We start from the raw sequence: 16353 nt of genomic DNA on the forward strand, positions 1-16353 counted from the left end.
GGGCCACCGTGCACTCATTCGGCTTGATATCATGGCCCAAAGACAACCGTTAGCACAGAGTACTACTGCGGTAATATTCTACCAGTACAAAAACTGGATACCCGTGAACCAAATGGCCATGAACGGGTTTGTTCTGGAAACCAAATCTGTTGGAAGCCAAAGGTCGCGCCATGTTCAGACATGGAGCTTCTCCACTTCAGATGTAAAAAACGCGGCAAAAGTGGTGTAAGCAAAAATTTTTGTTTTGGGGGGATAATGCCTTATGGCCTGGGAACACTTTGATGTTAAGTTTATCTTATATGATCGTATTACCCTCCGGCAAGAGGTCACAGAAAACAGGCCTACACCCAGTTTCGGGAGACCCGTAAAACAACTGAGACCAGCAATGGCTGGCATTTTCCATCATTGTCGGCTAATCTTGTAACAAGCGTATCTATTGCATGTACCATTTCGAAGCCACCCTAGTTGACTATATAGGACGATGAAAAGAAAAAAGCGCAATCATGTTTGCCTTATTTTATACGCTAATTAACAATGTTCGGGTAATTCTGGGACACCCTGTAGATCAAGTAAATCCAGGAGAGATCAAGTAAAAATCCTTGCGAGATATTACCAGGGCAACTTAACTCCAAGGACAAGAGAGAGGAAAAAAAAAACAGGAGCGCGTCAAACTCCCTCGATCATCTCAGCTGTCCTAAGCTAACATATATCGGTGTTCTAAAATTGGATTTTGGGTGAATGTGCCGATGAAGAAGAAAAATCCTAGGATGAGAAAAAAGGAAATAGATAACCGAAGTATACATATTTGCAAAATGGTGTAACGCCAATTTGTATGCCAACTGCAAAACCAGGATTTCATGTCAGAATCTTGACAGGGCGTGAAACAAAAGGATGTGGGTGCATCAACTGTGAAGTGACATGTAAACTGGCTGTTGGGAATACATGAAACTTTTTTTCAGAGATGAAGTAAAGTCGGTCATCCATATTTTAGGGATGAAAGTATTTTCCCCATTAGGTGTGATTTGCCACCAAAAAGTCTGAAAAATTGAACCCTGCCAAGGATATACTCCTCAGGAAACTTCAGCGTCACTTACCGGCGACTTTTCTATCTTCCTGAAGCACTTGTTGAGCGACAGGTTGTGTCGCACCGAGTTCTTCCAGCCGATGGGCGCCGTCTGGTAGAACGGAAAGTACTCCTGGATCCAGTTGTAGATCTCCTTCACGGGCATCGCTTTCTGCGGCGAGTCCTCGATCGACATGAAGATCAGGCACGAGAACGAGAACGGCGGCTTGAAGTGGACGTGAACCTGCCGGGAGATGGACAGCTCTGGTCAGCTGATGGCGCGCTTCGAGAACACGGATCGATCTTGTACATAAGTCATGAATCGTGTAGTGTGTGCCGTACAAAACTCCTGATGCTGTGCTGCCGCGCTGTGCAACATTAAAAAACCACAGGCAATTACAGGCAATTAAAACTCTGCTGGCAACCATGGAATTTCAGTGCACCTGGACCTAGTCTGCAGGGGTCACTTTGGCTTGCACTGTAACAAAACGACCTGCGTGCGATGTCCACCCAGCCCCCAGGTCATACTCCCGTCCCCTCTCACTTGCCCTCGCCCTCCAGTGCTCCCTTTTCCCCATTCCTCTGCCTACCTTGGGGTCGTAGGGCAGGTGGGGCGGGTGCCGTTTGGTCTTCCCGAAGTTGAACGTGCCCAGGATCTGCGGCGGCCGCGGCAGGTCTCCGTTCCTGCCGACGGTGGCCACGGCTGCGGTGCGGGCCTCGCGGCCGCGGCCAGCCGGCGTGTCGGGCATATCCTCCAGGTAGTCGGAGGTGGGGGATTCCTCGCTGTGTTCAGCGACTCCCTCCTCGACCAGCAGCGGGGCGGCAGACATGGGCCCGAGCCGCCCCTCGGCCGCCGCCGACTCTGAGCTGACCGACGAGCGCTGCCGGAACTTGACGTCCGACGCTGAGCGGGCAGGCACAGGGTAGGTCAGACAGCGGGACACGCGCAGGGAGGTTCCTGTTACACGATACGTCAATGAAGCTGCTCGGAAAACAATACTAGGGGAGAGTGGGGTAATTTGGCCGGTGGTTTAAATTGGCCGCCCCCACCTGTACGAAAGCTGATAAAAGTAAATTAAATAACTTTAGTCTCTATCCATTTGTCATCGGCAGAACTAACTCGAGAACAAATGTCAAAACTTTCCCCCTCTTAGTTTTATTCAAAATTAATAAAACGTGAATTTCGTTAGAAAATGGTAACTTTCACTTCCGTTTAAAAAATTGTATAACATGTAGCATTTGGGCTGTAAACGAATTCCAACATTAAAGCGCCATTCTTGAGCGTGTTCACTAGTGTTCAGCGGTTCCAAGAGCAATTTCATCTAGTTCTGTACAGCCATGACGACTTTATAGACAAAAAATTTCAGAATGGCAATGTGGGGTTATTTGGCCGGGACTAGCGGGGCAACTTGGCCGGTGCGCTCAGAGTCACTATGCTGGGACGGCCGAGTTGTCATGGTCAATCATACCATAATGGACATAATTCATGACCAACTTTGACTACCTTGATGCCATATTTCCTATTGGACAGCTGTAAGGGCATGTGACGTCATCAAAGGTTACCTAACGTTTTTTTGCTAATAAATACTTACAGAAAAAGATACAGCCGCGCAAATGGTCTCATTGTGTTCAGCTCGTCAAGGCGCATCGAATGATATACAATTATACATGATGACCTTGAACTCACGCAACCTGAGGTCAAGCGACCTGAGGTAACGTGACCTGAAGCCAACCTTTGACCTTGACCTCTCGAGGTCAACACATACATGTTTCGATGCGGAATGACAAGAGGATTACGATGGTAGGTACTTTAAGTTTTGACCTAGCTTGATTACTTCAAAAGCTATTCGTAAAAAAAAAACTGGCATCGCATCTAGAGCCGCTAATATGACTATTTTCGACCCCTGTGGTCAACCTCCAAAATGCTTCAAATGCGTCGTAGGACACGCGTCATTGCTGAATGTGAAGCTGACTCGCCTATAACAAAAATCATGACCTCAAACTAACACCGGCCAAATTGCCCCACACTCCCGGCCAAATAACCATGCTAGTGGGGCAATTTGGCCGCTTTGCAGACCTTTGTAATGCGTCACAATTTCAACATAAGTAGTTACTCTATCATTTCAAGTTTACTGTCCAGGAAAGTAAAATGTATGTCACACCTGTCAGCGTTGAGAAAATGCAGAAATGTGTTGTCGATTTTTAGTTACATCGTTTTCTAAAAAAAGCGGCCAAATTACCCCACTCTCCTCTACTGGGCAGGACTTATTGAACAATACGAGAACAATAAGACAAGATCCCAATGACGAAATATAGGCTAAACCATATGTAAGGACAAACGATCAAACAAATATGCAGAATACTGCTCAATACTTTTTCACGCCACTCTCAAAAGCAAAGCAGTGCTATCTATACCTGCATCCCAAGTCCCAACGCCTCCCAGCCGTGGCCGCCGTTCCTGCCTGCCGGTTACCTTTGAGGAGGTTTTTGCTGTGCAGCCAGGATAGGGAGGTGAGGTCCTCGTCCACCACGGCCTCGGCCTTTCCAGAGGCCAGCTCCACCTCCAGAAACTGGTCCGGGTCGATCATCTGAGAAAAAACAGTACGGTCTCCGTCAGATGGGTACAGAACGCACAGCGCACAGTGAGAGGACGTTAACTGCGGATGTCTTTGTGAAATTGTGGTACTTGACCGACACGAATTAAGCCGATTAGCAATATCCTGAATTTGAGCTCAAAATAGCTGCAACACGCCTTGCGCTCACTGCATGATTTGCACTTACAGTGCACCCAAAGCAGATATCTTGCACATGCGTGGCTGGTAGTTTCGATCGACGGCGAAAAGAAAGGCATTCCTAAATTCTGATTATGCTGGTATCCCGTCAGCCAGAGCCACGTCCTCAAGAAACCACCCATCCCATCCATACTCTTAATCCTTAAAACTAGCACTCTTCATCATGTCTCTTCTCACCACCAACATTCACGCCCCTCTCACCCCGCCTCAACCCTCTCCTCCGTTACCCCCACCTTTTCCCATATCCAGCACGTTGACGTTTAGTCCCTCAGCTTCCTATTCCCTCCCTATCTTCTCCCTATTCCCCTCTCACCCCATCATCCTCTGTCTCCGGCGCTTTCTCACCCCGTCATCATCCTCTGTCTCCGGCCCTTTCTCACCCCGTCATCATCCTCTGTCTCCAGCACTTTCTCACCCCGTCATCATCCTCGGTCTCCATCACGCTGACACTGACGTCACCGGAGTCCTCCTCGATCTTGATGGCGGCGGCGGCCTCTTTGTCGCTGCCGTCACCGCCGGAGCCGGCCCCGGAGCCGGAGACCAGTCCCAGGCTGCGGGCCACCTCCGGGGTCACCATCACCACCCGCTGGCCGTTCATGTTACCTGGCGGACAGTGACGAGTCAGTGACCCGCTGGCCGTTCATGTTACCTGGCGGACAGTGACGAGTCAGTGACCCGCTGGCCGTTCATGTTACCTGGCAGACAGTGACGAGTCAGTGACCCGCTGGCCGTTCATGTTACCTGGCGGACAGTGACGAGTCAGTGACCAAATGACCATCACCACCCGCTGGCCGTTCATGTTACCTGGCGGACAGTGACGAGTCAGTGACCAACTGACCATCACCACCCGCTGGCCGTTCATGTTACCTGGCGGACGGCGACGAGTCAGTGACCATTACCACCCGCTGGCCATTATATTACCTGGTGGACAGTGACGAGTCAGTGACCAATATCACCCGCTGGCCGTTCACGTTACCTGGCGCACAGTGACGAGTCAGTGACCATTATCACCCGCTGGCCGTTCATGTTACCTGGCGGACAGTGACGAGTCAGTGACCCGCTGGCCGTTCATGTTACCTGGCGGACAGTGACGAGTCAGTGACCCGCTGGCCGTTCATGTTACCTGGCGGACAGTGACGAGTCAGTTGGTGACAGTGACAGACAGTGACAGGACCATTTGCTGTCAAATGACCTGCTGTCCAAGGACCATCATGGCTTCCGCCCGAAGCGATCTTGTGACACGCAACTGATTGACTCTATAGACTCATGGAGCCGCCTGTTGGAGGACAAGACGGAGGTCGAAGTGATTTACCTTGACTTCCGAAAGGCGTTCGACTCCGTCCCACACAAGAGACTGATAGGCAAGCTGCGCTGTTATGGTATTGGTGACAGAGTGTTGTCTTGGATTGAATCATTCCTGGAAGACAGAATGCAGCAAGTGTCCCTATATGGAAACATGTCAGACTTGGTCCCTGTGCGCAGTGGTGTGCCCCAAGGCTTAGTGTTGGGCCCATTGCTCTTCTTGCTTTATGTCAATGACTTGCCAGATGCTGTCACTTCAAATGTGCGAATGTTCGCGGATGACACAAAGCTGTTCTCAGGCATCTCTTCTGAACATGATGTGCGGACATTGCAGGCAGACCTGAATGCCCTCGTGGAATGGTCTAGAACTTGGCAGCTGCCATTTAACGAGAATAAGTGCAAAGTGCTTCATGTTGGTGCAGCCAAGGACCACCACTCATTTCAAATGGGGTCGGACAGACTGACAAACACGTCAGTCGAGAGAGACCTGGGTGTGCAGGTCGACTCAATCTTGAAGTTTCGACAGCAAGCGTCTACGGCGGTCTTCAAAGCGTCTCAAGTTCTTGCGGTCATCCGCCGGTCCTTCGCCTTTTTAGATGAATTTACCCTGCCTCTTCTGTTCAAATCTCTCGTGCGGCCTCACCTGGAGTTCAGCAGTCTTGTTTGGGGTCCGTTCAATAGAGCTGATCAGAAGGCAGTCGAAAGGGTACAAGGAAGAGCCACCCGGTTAGTGGTGAGCATCCGCCACCTTCCATATCCTGAAAGGCTGAAGAGACTGAAGCTCCCGTCACTGTACTATCGGCGTAGACGCATGGATATGATTCACGCATACAAGATGCTGCACGGCCACGTTGATACTGATCCTTCAGAGCTTCTGGCAACGAATCCTGAAAGGCGAACTCGGGGTCACACACTTAAACTACGGAAGCCTCGTGCAACCTGTCGTGCCAGACTGAATTCATTTTCTGTACGGTGTATTAACGATTGGAACGGGCTTCCAGCAGAAATTGTACATTCGCCCTCAGTCAACATCTTTAAGAACAGGCTGGATGCGCACTGGGAGTCGATCTGGTACTCCACTCCTGTAACAGACTGAGTACTAAGTGAAGTTATGGAAATCGGCGAGAACGGGCCCTACAGGACATCGTGCCTCTTGCCCCGATAACACGAAGAAGAAGAAGAAGAAGAAGAGTCAGTGACCAACTGACCATCACCACCCGCTGGCCGTTCATGTTACCTGGCGGACAGCGACGAGTCAGTGACCATTATCACCCGCTGGCCATTATATTACCTGGCGGACAGTGACGAGTCAGTGACCAATATCACCCGCTGGCCGTTCATGTTACCTGGCGCACAGTGACGAGTCAGTGACCATTATCACCCGCTGGCCGTTCATGTTACCTGGCGGACAGTGACGAGTCAGTGACCAACTGACCAGCACCACCCGCTGGCCGTTCATGTTACCTGGCGGACAGTGACGAGTCAGTGACCAACTGACCATCACCACCCGCTGGCCGTTCATGTTACCTGGCAGACAGCCCGGGCGTTACTGGGGTGCGGGTGCAGCGGAAGCGACGCCGTAGCAGTGGGTCGAAAGATGGCAATCTAGTTCACAACTCGACATTACTATTAGCGATATTTAAATGATAGGTGCCGGTGTTATATAATACTGAACGAGGCCGGTGTAAATAAATTTTCAAGACCGAGGTCCTTACTGAATTTTTGAACGAGGCCGAAGGCCGAGTTCAAAAATCAGTAAGGACTGAGGTCTTGAAAATTTATCACCGGCCGAGTTTGGTATGTATTTTACTGTATGCCAACGATAAAATAATTGTCTAGACCGAAGCTCTTAGCCGTTTTTTGAACGAGGCCATCCCAAAATGTTGACTTGGTAATTCGTTTTTGACCGTGGTCAATTTGCTTACACCAGTTATTACCACACCCCTCTGGCTAATGTATTTGAATAGGCCAGGCATACAGTAAAAGGCACAATACGTAAATCACAAACACGGTTCAACTGGTTGGCGTTGTCAACACAATACTGTTTTCAGCTTGTATTGATAATTATTACAATATATTGCCTCTTGAAAGCTGATAGACATTATAAACGGATTGTATATTACACTATGCAACAGTCATTTTGTTCCTGAGTAACGACCGATTTTTTTGGACTCATTGGGTCCCATTATAACCGAAATGGGCATGTGTTTTGATCTGAAAATGCTTTTCCGGTTTTCAGAGACGATTTTCGTTTTTTGGCCCCGAAATTCGGTTTTTGGCCCACCGTGTCCGGTGTAATTGAGTAATCGACTCGCGGTAACTTTCATCGCCTTTCCTATGCCACAAGCTTTCGAATGATATCCGGTTTTGCATATTTGCGTGTAAAAATAACGTCATAAATCTATGTTAAAATAAGAAAATGTTGAAATTTTGTAAACATTTGACATTTTTTTCGATTTCATTTCAAAATAGAGAAAAAGCTGAAGGCCCTATCCAAATTCTGAGCCCAGTTCCCTGAAGAGCATTCAATTTCCGTTCGGAAGGTACTATTTTAGTGCATTTTATCGGTTTACTGTGGCCTCCAGATTGAGTCACTTGAAAAAACGGGCCCCCAGCCATTTCCATGACAATATGTGTTCAGTGCATGGAGAATCATTCTAACAAATGGAGGTACAGATCAAGATTCTGAGCGACAGGACTGCTCAAAAGTAAGTTCCTGCGTGTGACCTGAGGTCACAAGGGGTCAACAACATGACCTCAGTTGACCCTTCGTTGACCCTATGGCGTTAACATACGTTATCAGGTTAATGCTATGTGATATGACCTAGGATATGTGTTTAGGTTAACTCAATCTGGACGCCACAGGAATCCGATAAAATGCACTAAAAAGGACCTTCCGAACGGAAATTGAATGCTCTTCAAGGAACTGGGCTCAGAATTTTGATAGGGCCTTTAGTTTTTCCTCTATTTTGAAATGAAATCGAAAAAAATGTCAAATTTTTACAAAATTTCAACATTTTCTTACTTTAACATAGATTTATGACGTTATTTTTACATGCAAATATGCAAAACCGGATATCATTCGAAAGCTTGTGGCATAGGAAAGGAGATGAGAGTTACCGCGAGTCGATTACTCAATAACATCGGACACGGTGGGCCAAAAACCGAAATTCGGGGCCAAAAATCGAAAATCGTCTCTGAAAACCGGAAAAGCATTTTCAGATCAAAACTAATGCCCATTTCGGTTATAATAGGACCCAATGAATAAGAAAAATTCGGTCGCTTTCCAGGAACAGAAAATGTTTCATTTTTTGTTGCATAGTGTTATCAAAGATTTGAACAACACACTCCTGGTAGAATCTCACATCTTCGTTGTCCTAATCGCCGACTCGCCCCACTTCCACTGCCAATCCCCTCCGTCACTCACTACTCTGGAACATCATCTGTTGGGCGGGCGTGAAGCCGAACGTGGCGCCCGCCTTGGTCGGCGGTGGGCTGTCCCGCTCAGCGTCCGGCGCGCCGGCCATCTGTAGGTCGCCGGCCGCCATCAGCGACTCACTGCGGGCGGCTCAGCGGCTCAACAGGGGAGAGAACAGTCTGTGGGGAATACAGAGAGACACCGGTCAGCGAAACGGTGTCAGAGACGTGATGGAACATCTTTCAGAGAAACAGGAGACGAGCGATAATAACCCACTGCAGCTAGGTGAACACGTCATAAAACCGGGAAAACTCCACACGCAATTACACTTTCAAACAAACTTCAGAAGTACACCGGTAAGCTAGTTTCCAGTACAGGCGCCACCCATCTGATTTGTGGCAGCTCCGATAGGAGACAGTCGACAGACCACCGTGACGGCGGCCGGCAGCCTCACCTATTACCCACGCACAGCTGTCGTAGGGTGAGGTTACGTACAGGCCTGGCCACGGACTACAGCCGCGAATGGCAGACTCACTACGGCCACGGTAACGCTAATAATATCACGGCGCGTCACTACCCGCCGCAACCAGGTGTTGGCGCTTCGGTTTCCATGGAAACGTAAGCAGAATTCTCTAGTTTGTTTACGTTGCCTTGGAAACCGAAACACCAATACCTGGCAGCGCAGGCAGCGGCATGATGTGAAACAGGGCCGAAAAGGACCGTTCTGATAGATACAGCGTCAAATCAGGAATAAGAAAAGTCATTCCATCATTAAAACACACAAGCTGATGACACACCAAGGGCGAGCCATAGCATAGGGATTGACCAGCACAGGGTTCAAAACCTGAGCAGATTGATGAAATGACTCCACGCAGACACGAAGGACTTATGACAGGCTAAAACGCGCACTTATACTGCATGGAAGATTAAATAGGGCGATACATATCATTGTTACTAGGCAATGCACTTTCAAAATTGCTACATTAAAACGCTGAATGTGGTTTTCATTTGGGTCATAGCTCGCGGCTCTTACAGCCAGCTCCAATAGCAGGTGATGGGTTCAGTTTGCCGGTCGGACAGCCGGCGCCCCTATCGGACGGGCCGACCACACGCGGCCAGTTGCCATGGGAACGGCGTCGGTGCGGCAGTCACGCCAGGGCGCTGATACAGACCGGACCTGGGGGGAGGGTTCAGCGTCGAGGGCGGCGTGAAACGCCCACTGGACGCAGGTCTGGATGAGAGCGTGCGGAGTGAGTAGTGACCACTAACAGGGCGGTCAGCGGCGAAACATGTTCGTAGTCGATCGGCGCCAATTCATCTATTGATGGCGGGTGGATCCTGGTTCACAGCACGCTGCCGTTACTAGAGCTTTCTGTTTCCATGGAAACATCAGCAAACTAGGACATTGGAAGCTGCAATGCAAGCGTCCCAGCTCGTTGGTTTCCATAAAAAGCGAAGCTGCACTAGTAGCCGCTAGAAGCGTGCCACGAAACAGGACCATGATCCCTCAACCTGCACATTGATCGAAAGAATACTCCTTGGTGTCAATTGACAAATCACACAATCAATTCAGACCAGATTCAACGTCATGTTCAAGGTAAAACATGTCCCTTTTTCCTTGAGGGTCTTTTCAGTTCTAAAGCAATGCTTGATGAATAGGAAAACCCATTTCACCAGCACATTTGTCATCCTCAAGTCAAAAACACTCCCCTCCCATAACCCCAGTGCTTCAAAGCGCATTCCCACAAGGACAAATCCATAGCCCATTTCAACGCCCGTACCTCACAACCATCAACACCACACTACAGCCTGAATACCGTGACGCTACACAAATGGATGTGACGCAATCAGCGCAACTCCAATAGTTAACTGCCCACACACGGGGCGAGCGCCGCCCGCCCGTCGCTAGGCCGCGTTAGACCGTACAGTCCAGAAGGCATGCTGCACAGTGCCGCGTCCTTACGGCTGTATTGTACCAGCATTCGAGACGGGCGCGCCGATGCGGCGGACCTGACCGACTCAAAGCCGGCGTCCAATCGACACGGCGGTGAACTCCATTACCGGCTTCAATGGGAGTGATACACCCGGGCCGGGGCAATAGGGGATGGTGCATGACCGGTGCAATCGTGTCGCGCCGTGACGCGACAAACCGCGCTGGAGGAGTAGGTACATAATGAGTGTCCTCGAGCCGACCACTTGCAGTTCCGGGGTGACCGCAATCAGGGCGGGCACGGCAGTTCGATCTCCCGGGTACACAGTACACAGACGGCTCAGTGGCCTCAGAAGCCAGTAGACGGGAGGTCTGCTCAGCGGCTGAATACACAGAAGGCGAAGCAGAGTTCAGGCGGTGTTAGCGGCACTGCCGCTCTCTTCACGCACGATGCGGCGCGCGGTCGTGTCCGCCGTGCTGACGCTGCTGCTGGCGGCGCCCGCAGTCGCCATCACCGTCCGCAGCTCGCTGCGACTGACCTCGCGCTGGGAGCGACGCGCCGCCGACTGCCAGCCCGTGTCGGCGCACCTGAGCGGTCTCAGTCGGCTCGGCTGCAGCCTGCTGGCGCTCGGAGTCGAGGCCTGGGGCTGGCGATACGACCCTGCCGGCGCGCCCGCCGACCGCTGCCAACTCTGCTGGAACAAACCCAAACCCTCCGACAACCCTCCGACCGACACCTTCCTGCGGGGCGAGCCGCACTACACGGGCGTCGGCGGCTTCTGCCACAGCCCCGACCAGTGCACGCTGGAGAACGGAGAGTGCGGCGAGGACGACCGCTGCCACTGCCTGCCCGGCTTCGACCACAGCTACCAGTGCCTCCACACCTGCTTCCTCAAGTACGACCGGTTCCGCGCCGAGACCGTCCCGCTCAACGCCACAAACGCCACGGTAACGCTCGACTGCGCCGCGGACGGCTCCAACGACCTGCTGACGGGGCTCAGCGTCAGCGCCGACGGTCGGCTGGAGGCGGTCAAGTGTCCGCGGTTCGCCAACGGCCTGCAGCTGGGCGCCCGGGTGGTGGAGCGGCCGCTGGGCGGCGACAACATCACCGACCCGGTGACCACGCGCTGCCCCAAGACGCACGTGGTGACCGGACTGACGGCGGCGGAGGACGGCAGCCCGCAGACGGTGCTCTGCCGGCCGCTGCAGCACCTCTGGGTCATCCACTCCAAGACGTGCGTCCTGCAGCCGGTGAGCGCCGCGCCCCTCTCCGAACAGCAGCTGGCCAACGCCAGCATCCCCTGGCCGACTCAGTGTGATGAGGAGCACCAGCAGGCCGTCAAGGCCGTAATAACCTGGGATGGCGTCCCGGGGAAGATCCTCTGCTGCCGCATCATGGAGGACTGCTCGCCACTGAAATAGGACCGGCCAGACCGGCCACTTCCCGCAAGATCTGATGACTGTGACCAATAGCATGTTCATTCTACACATTTTGGAATAGTCTTATTAGCAAGCTTCCAGCAGGCGCTCTCCAAGCGTGTACACTCTGATTTGTCAATGCACACTAGAATAAGGCTTTCAAAGGATTCATGCACACTGTGCACCCAACATCATGTCAAAATTCAGGGCTGTCTCATCCCTATCTTATTAATTTGTCGCGTCGGGGTACACCAAGGTGATGTCACCGAATTAACCCGCGCCCGGGTGGGCCTCTCAGCCAAGTGAGCCAACTTCGTCAAGGTGCGGGGCCTTTTTGGCCACACCAGATTATCTCAGAAAGTAAGGAAGCTAGATAGACGCGGTAAAAAGCAATAGATAGCTCGCTTCAAGATCTTTCAGAAATACATAGTCATTTTTTTATCAGGTCATTGCTGAGGTCACTGGAGGTCACCAAAGGTAAAATTTTCATAAATACAGAATATATGTTTCCGATTTTGACAACTTTTCACAAATCATCTTAAGTCAGGAACCAATAGAGCTGCGGAAAAGAGCATTTGATAGCTCTTTTAAAGGGCTTTCTGAGTATTGATCTCACATCTGACCTAAGACAAATGGTCTAGCCTCCAGAGGGCAAAAACTATCAACATTTGACGTTTTTTCAGAAAAGGTTTTTTGTATAATAACTTTTGATTCAAAGGTTGTATGACACTGATTTTATCGGTATCGCATCTGTCTCATCGAGACGCGTCAAATTAACTATAAGTTGATGACCAGCAATGGTCAACTTAACCCGCGCCCTGCTGGGGGGGGGGTGTTTGAACACCCCCCCCCCCCTTGTGGTTTTTCGCGAATATCTCAAAAACGGCGGCGCGGAGCGCCGCCGTTTTTGGTACACCTTATCATACATCAATTCTACACATGTTGTGAAAATTTGAGACCAAGGTCATTCAAGGTCAGGTCACCAGGTCACTTGAAGTGACCTCACCTCATAAAAAGTTTCAATGTCTGTCATAGCTACACCGAGTGACCGATCGCTTTGAAACTTTCAGCGATTGCTAAGAGCAATAGCATGTACAAAATGTATATCTCAGAATTTTGATATCGATGACCTAAGGTCAGGTCAATTTTGCGACCTCCCCATTATAAGTCAATGGGAGAAAATTGAAATGCGCCTCTTTTGGACGAAAGACATTATAAACACTCCCAAACACTGAATTACAAGTGGTTTAGACACACTGAACATGAAAATGGTGTCCGTGACCCCTGTGTATGCCCTGAGGTCATCTTAGGTCACGAATGGTATCTAACAGTTTTTCGCAAATAACTTTTGCTAGAGGCATGCTAGAGCGATGAAAACGCCTTAGATGTGTTCAGCTCGACGATACGGATCGACTGATATGCAACATGACCCTTTCCGGTCAGGTCATGACCTTGACCTGAGGTCAAATTTTCAAGTTGACCTTTCAAGGTCAAGTTATAGTTCATTCGATGCGTCTTGACGAGAGGAACACGATGCTGGTAAAAGTAAGCTCGTACAAGGCTTGGGTCAAAAGTTATTGCAGAAAAATTGTTTCCGAAAAAATCGGCTATTTTTGCAGTTTTTGCCCCCTGCAGGCAAAACCGTTGACGTTAGGTCAAATCTGAGAGAATTACTCAGAAAGGGCGTTAATAGGGCTATCGAATGCGCTTTTCCGCGGCGCTGTAGCTCTATTGGTTCCCGAGTTATGCGTTGGCTTCTTGGAAATTGTCGACATTCGACCTGGAAATCGGCGAAATTTTGCCTTCAATGACCTCTGGTGACCTGACCTTTGACCTGACCAAAAAATTGACCGAAGTGATTTCCTCATTATTTTTGACGCTCTTTCGAACGCCGCCTTCCGCGTATCGCTACGTGGCCCAGGAGCCGAGTTAGAAGGGGGGGTGTTCAAACACCCCCCCCCCCCAGCAGGGCGTGGAAATCCAGGACCCCCAGCCGGGCGCGGGTTAAAAATTTGACCTCTGCAAAGGATCTGCAGACCTTTGCTGACCCAGGACCTTTGACCTCAGGTTGCAAGTCATTTGATTTGTATTGTTGAGCTGAACGCATTCATGGTGTTTTCAGCACTCTGGCATGCTTCTATCTAAAGTTATTGTCAAAAAACTGTTTGAGATGTTTTGTGGCCTGAGATAACCTCAGGGGTATAAAAGGGGTCACAGGTGCATTTTCTGGTTAGTTTGCCATGCTCACCTGTGTCCTGATGTTTGAGTGTTTTCGGCCAAAAGAAAAGCATTTCAATTTTCCCCATTGACTTATAAAGGAGAGGACTCAAAATTGATCTGACCCTAGGTCACCCATATAGAAATTCCGAGATATAACAATTATTCATACTGATTTCCTCATGCAAAAGCCAGAGCTTCACATACCTAACACTCATGAAAAGAGCTACACCCCAGTCATGGGGTGTAAACTGTAGGAATGACAGAATAACAAGGTTTTTTAGGGGCTAGTTGCTTCAATTGACCTGGTGGCCTGACCTTATGTTACCTGGGGACTGGGGTCAAACATTTCATACATGATGCAGAAATTCGGAATTGATGTATCATAAATAAATTCATAAGTTATACCAAATTTTGTGGCGTGCAACACAGTGAACATCCCTGATTTCCTAGACTGAATGTGCATGACATGCAGTGTAGCCCACCCAGTGCAGGTATTTGGTATTAATCAAGATAAGGTCCAGTCAAGTCAACAATTGTGGCACTGTTGAACTTGATATAAATGTGAAACAGCAGAAATTGTAGGATTTAGGTTGTAGGTTAGGTTAAGTTAGGTTGTAGGTTTTAGGTTGAAGGTTGGTAGGTTTGTAGGTTGAAGGTTGATAGGTTGTGCATTGGTAGGTTGCAGGTAAGTAGGTAAGGTAAAGTCAGGTTTTATTCTTTTTTTTTACTTTTATTTGAAAGACATGTAAGGATTATATTTGGATTCAGAATGTCAAATTATGCATGAATATGCAAAATTTATCCTTGAGAAGTCATTTGGACCTTATCTTGACATTTACCATGTATTTCGCATCAGCTGAACTTGATCTAAGTTAAGTACCCATTGCCCACAAAACCCAACAAGACACAGGTCACGTGTAATTCCTGGACGACACGCATAGTGCAGCTTCAGGCACTCCAGCTTTACAGCATGTTGATTGTTGATACTATTCATCTCCTATTTTCTACAATGAAAATGCAGCGCTATGTCAGCAGCTTTGACATTGTTTTGGTGTACAGGTGATTATAATCTTTGTATCGATATCACAGCAGATTATGGCAGCTAGTGGGGACTGCGGAGGGCACTAAGTTGGTTCAAGTGACCATCCCACGGATTCTAAGGGGCTAATGCATTGGAATGCCCCCTTATAATTTGTGGTAGACGGCCGCGGAGATCTAACGATTTTTAAATCTTAAGACTAAAACCATCGTTAACATGTGGTGGTATTCACCAAGGTATTCACTGCTTTGAGTGCAAGGTCTGCCGCACTTAGAGGCTGCCAAATTATTGCTTCCAAATAAGTTGCTAGGAACAGCGGATATCCCAAAAAGTAAACAAAAGCAAAAGCCTAGACCTTGAAGACCAGTGAATACTTTTCGGTGAAATTTGGTAGATATTCATTTTTTATCTTTCCGAATCAATGGACATCACTTTTATGCCAATTGATAAGCTTTTTTGAAGGTGGGAGGACCCTTTAATGTTTGTTTTCCATAAACACTGCATTGCAGCCGCTCGGTCATTCATACCAGCGGCATTATGTTCTTTGCTTGGGCCTTACAAGCACATTTACTAAATTCGGCCTTCGTCAATACTCGAAAACCGCCACGTTTCGCAGTCTGGCTGCTAGTTTTCATTTGAGTGCCACTCGGCTTATTCATACCTAACACTCATGAAAAGACGGTAAGAAGATCTTCATGGTGAGAGACACATAGCTTGGCTACTTTTCAACGACTATTTTTAAGAGAAGCATCCAAAACCACCACTCAAACACAACCGCCGACAACAAAACACAAACAACCCACGCCGCATCCAACGACAAACGCGGGCGGAGACGCGAATGAGCAAAGTAGTTTACATTTTTAGTATGAATTGAGTTCTGCTCCAAAACGCTAGTATAAGTATACTAACTTTTCAGTGTGATTGCTTTTCTGTTCAGACATATCTGTGGGCAATGCCCAACAAATTCTTTAAAACTGCAAAATTTCAATCAAAATAGCATTTAAATGCCTAGTTGAGGTAATCAAATTGCTATTGAGATCTAAATGCTAATATATTCTGCTGGAAAATGTTAGTGGAATTTGGGTATAGTAGGTTTTGGAGCAAAATAAAATAAACAAAACTGCAGCTGCGCCAGGAAAGGTTTCGTCAGCTAAAAGCACGCAGCTAAAT

At 48.9% G+C, this 16353-nt stretch overlaps 1 protein-coding gene across 2 annotated transcripts in view; it reads right to left on the reverse strand.

Moving 5' to 3' along the window:
- Positions 1-16008, reverse strand: part of LOC122374569 (forkhead box protein K1-like) — a 32167-nt gene extending 16159 nt beyond the window's left edge. Inside the window, exons 1-6 of one of the 2 annotated variants that reach the window (XM_043353381.1) lie at positions 15987-16008; positions 8585-8754; positions 4271-4458; positions 3537-3651; positions 1654-1967; positions 1095-1307 (exon numbers count right to left, since the gene is read on the reverse strand). In XM_043353381.1, the coding sequence (XP_043209316.1) occupies positions 1095-1307; positions 1654-1967; positions 3537-3651; positions 4271-4458; positions 8585-8705 (951 nt within the window). In that variant the 5' untranslated portion in view covers positions 8706-8754; positions 15987-16008. The other variant, XM_043353382.1, reaches the window with a different exon arrangement.
- Between the last annotated feature and the right edge of the window lie 345 nt (positions 16009-16353).

The sequence above is a fragment of the Amphibalanus amphitrite genome, unplaced genomic scaffold (assembly GCF_019059575.1).
Source record: "Amphibalanus amphitrite isolate SeventyFive unplaced genomic scaffold, NRLGWU_Aamphi_draft 001676F_arrow, whole genome shotgun sequence".
Taxonomy (NCBI): Eukaryota; Metazoa; Arthropoda; class Thecostraca; order Balanomorpha; family Balanidae; genus Amphibalanus; species Amphibalanus amphitrite.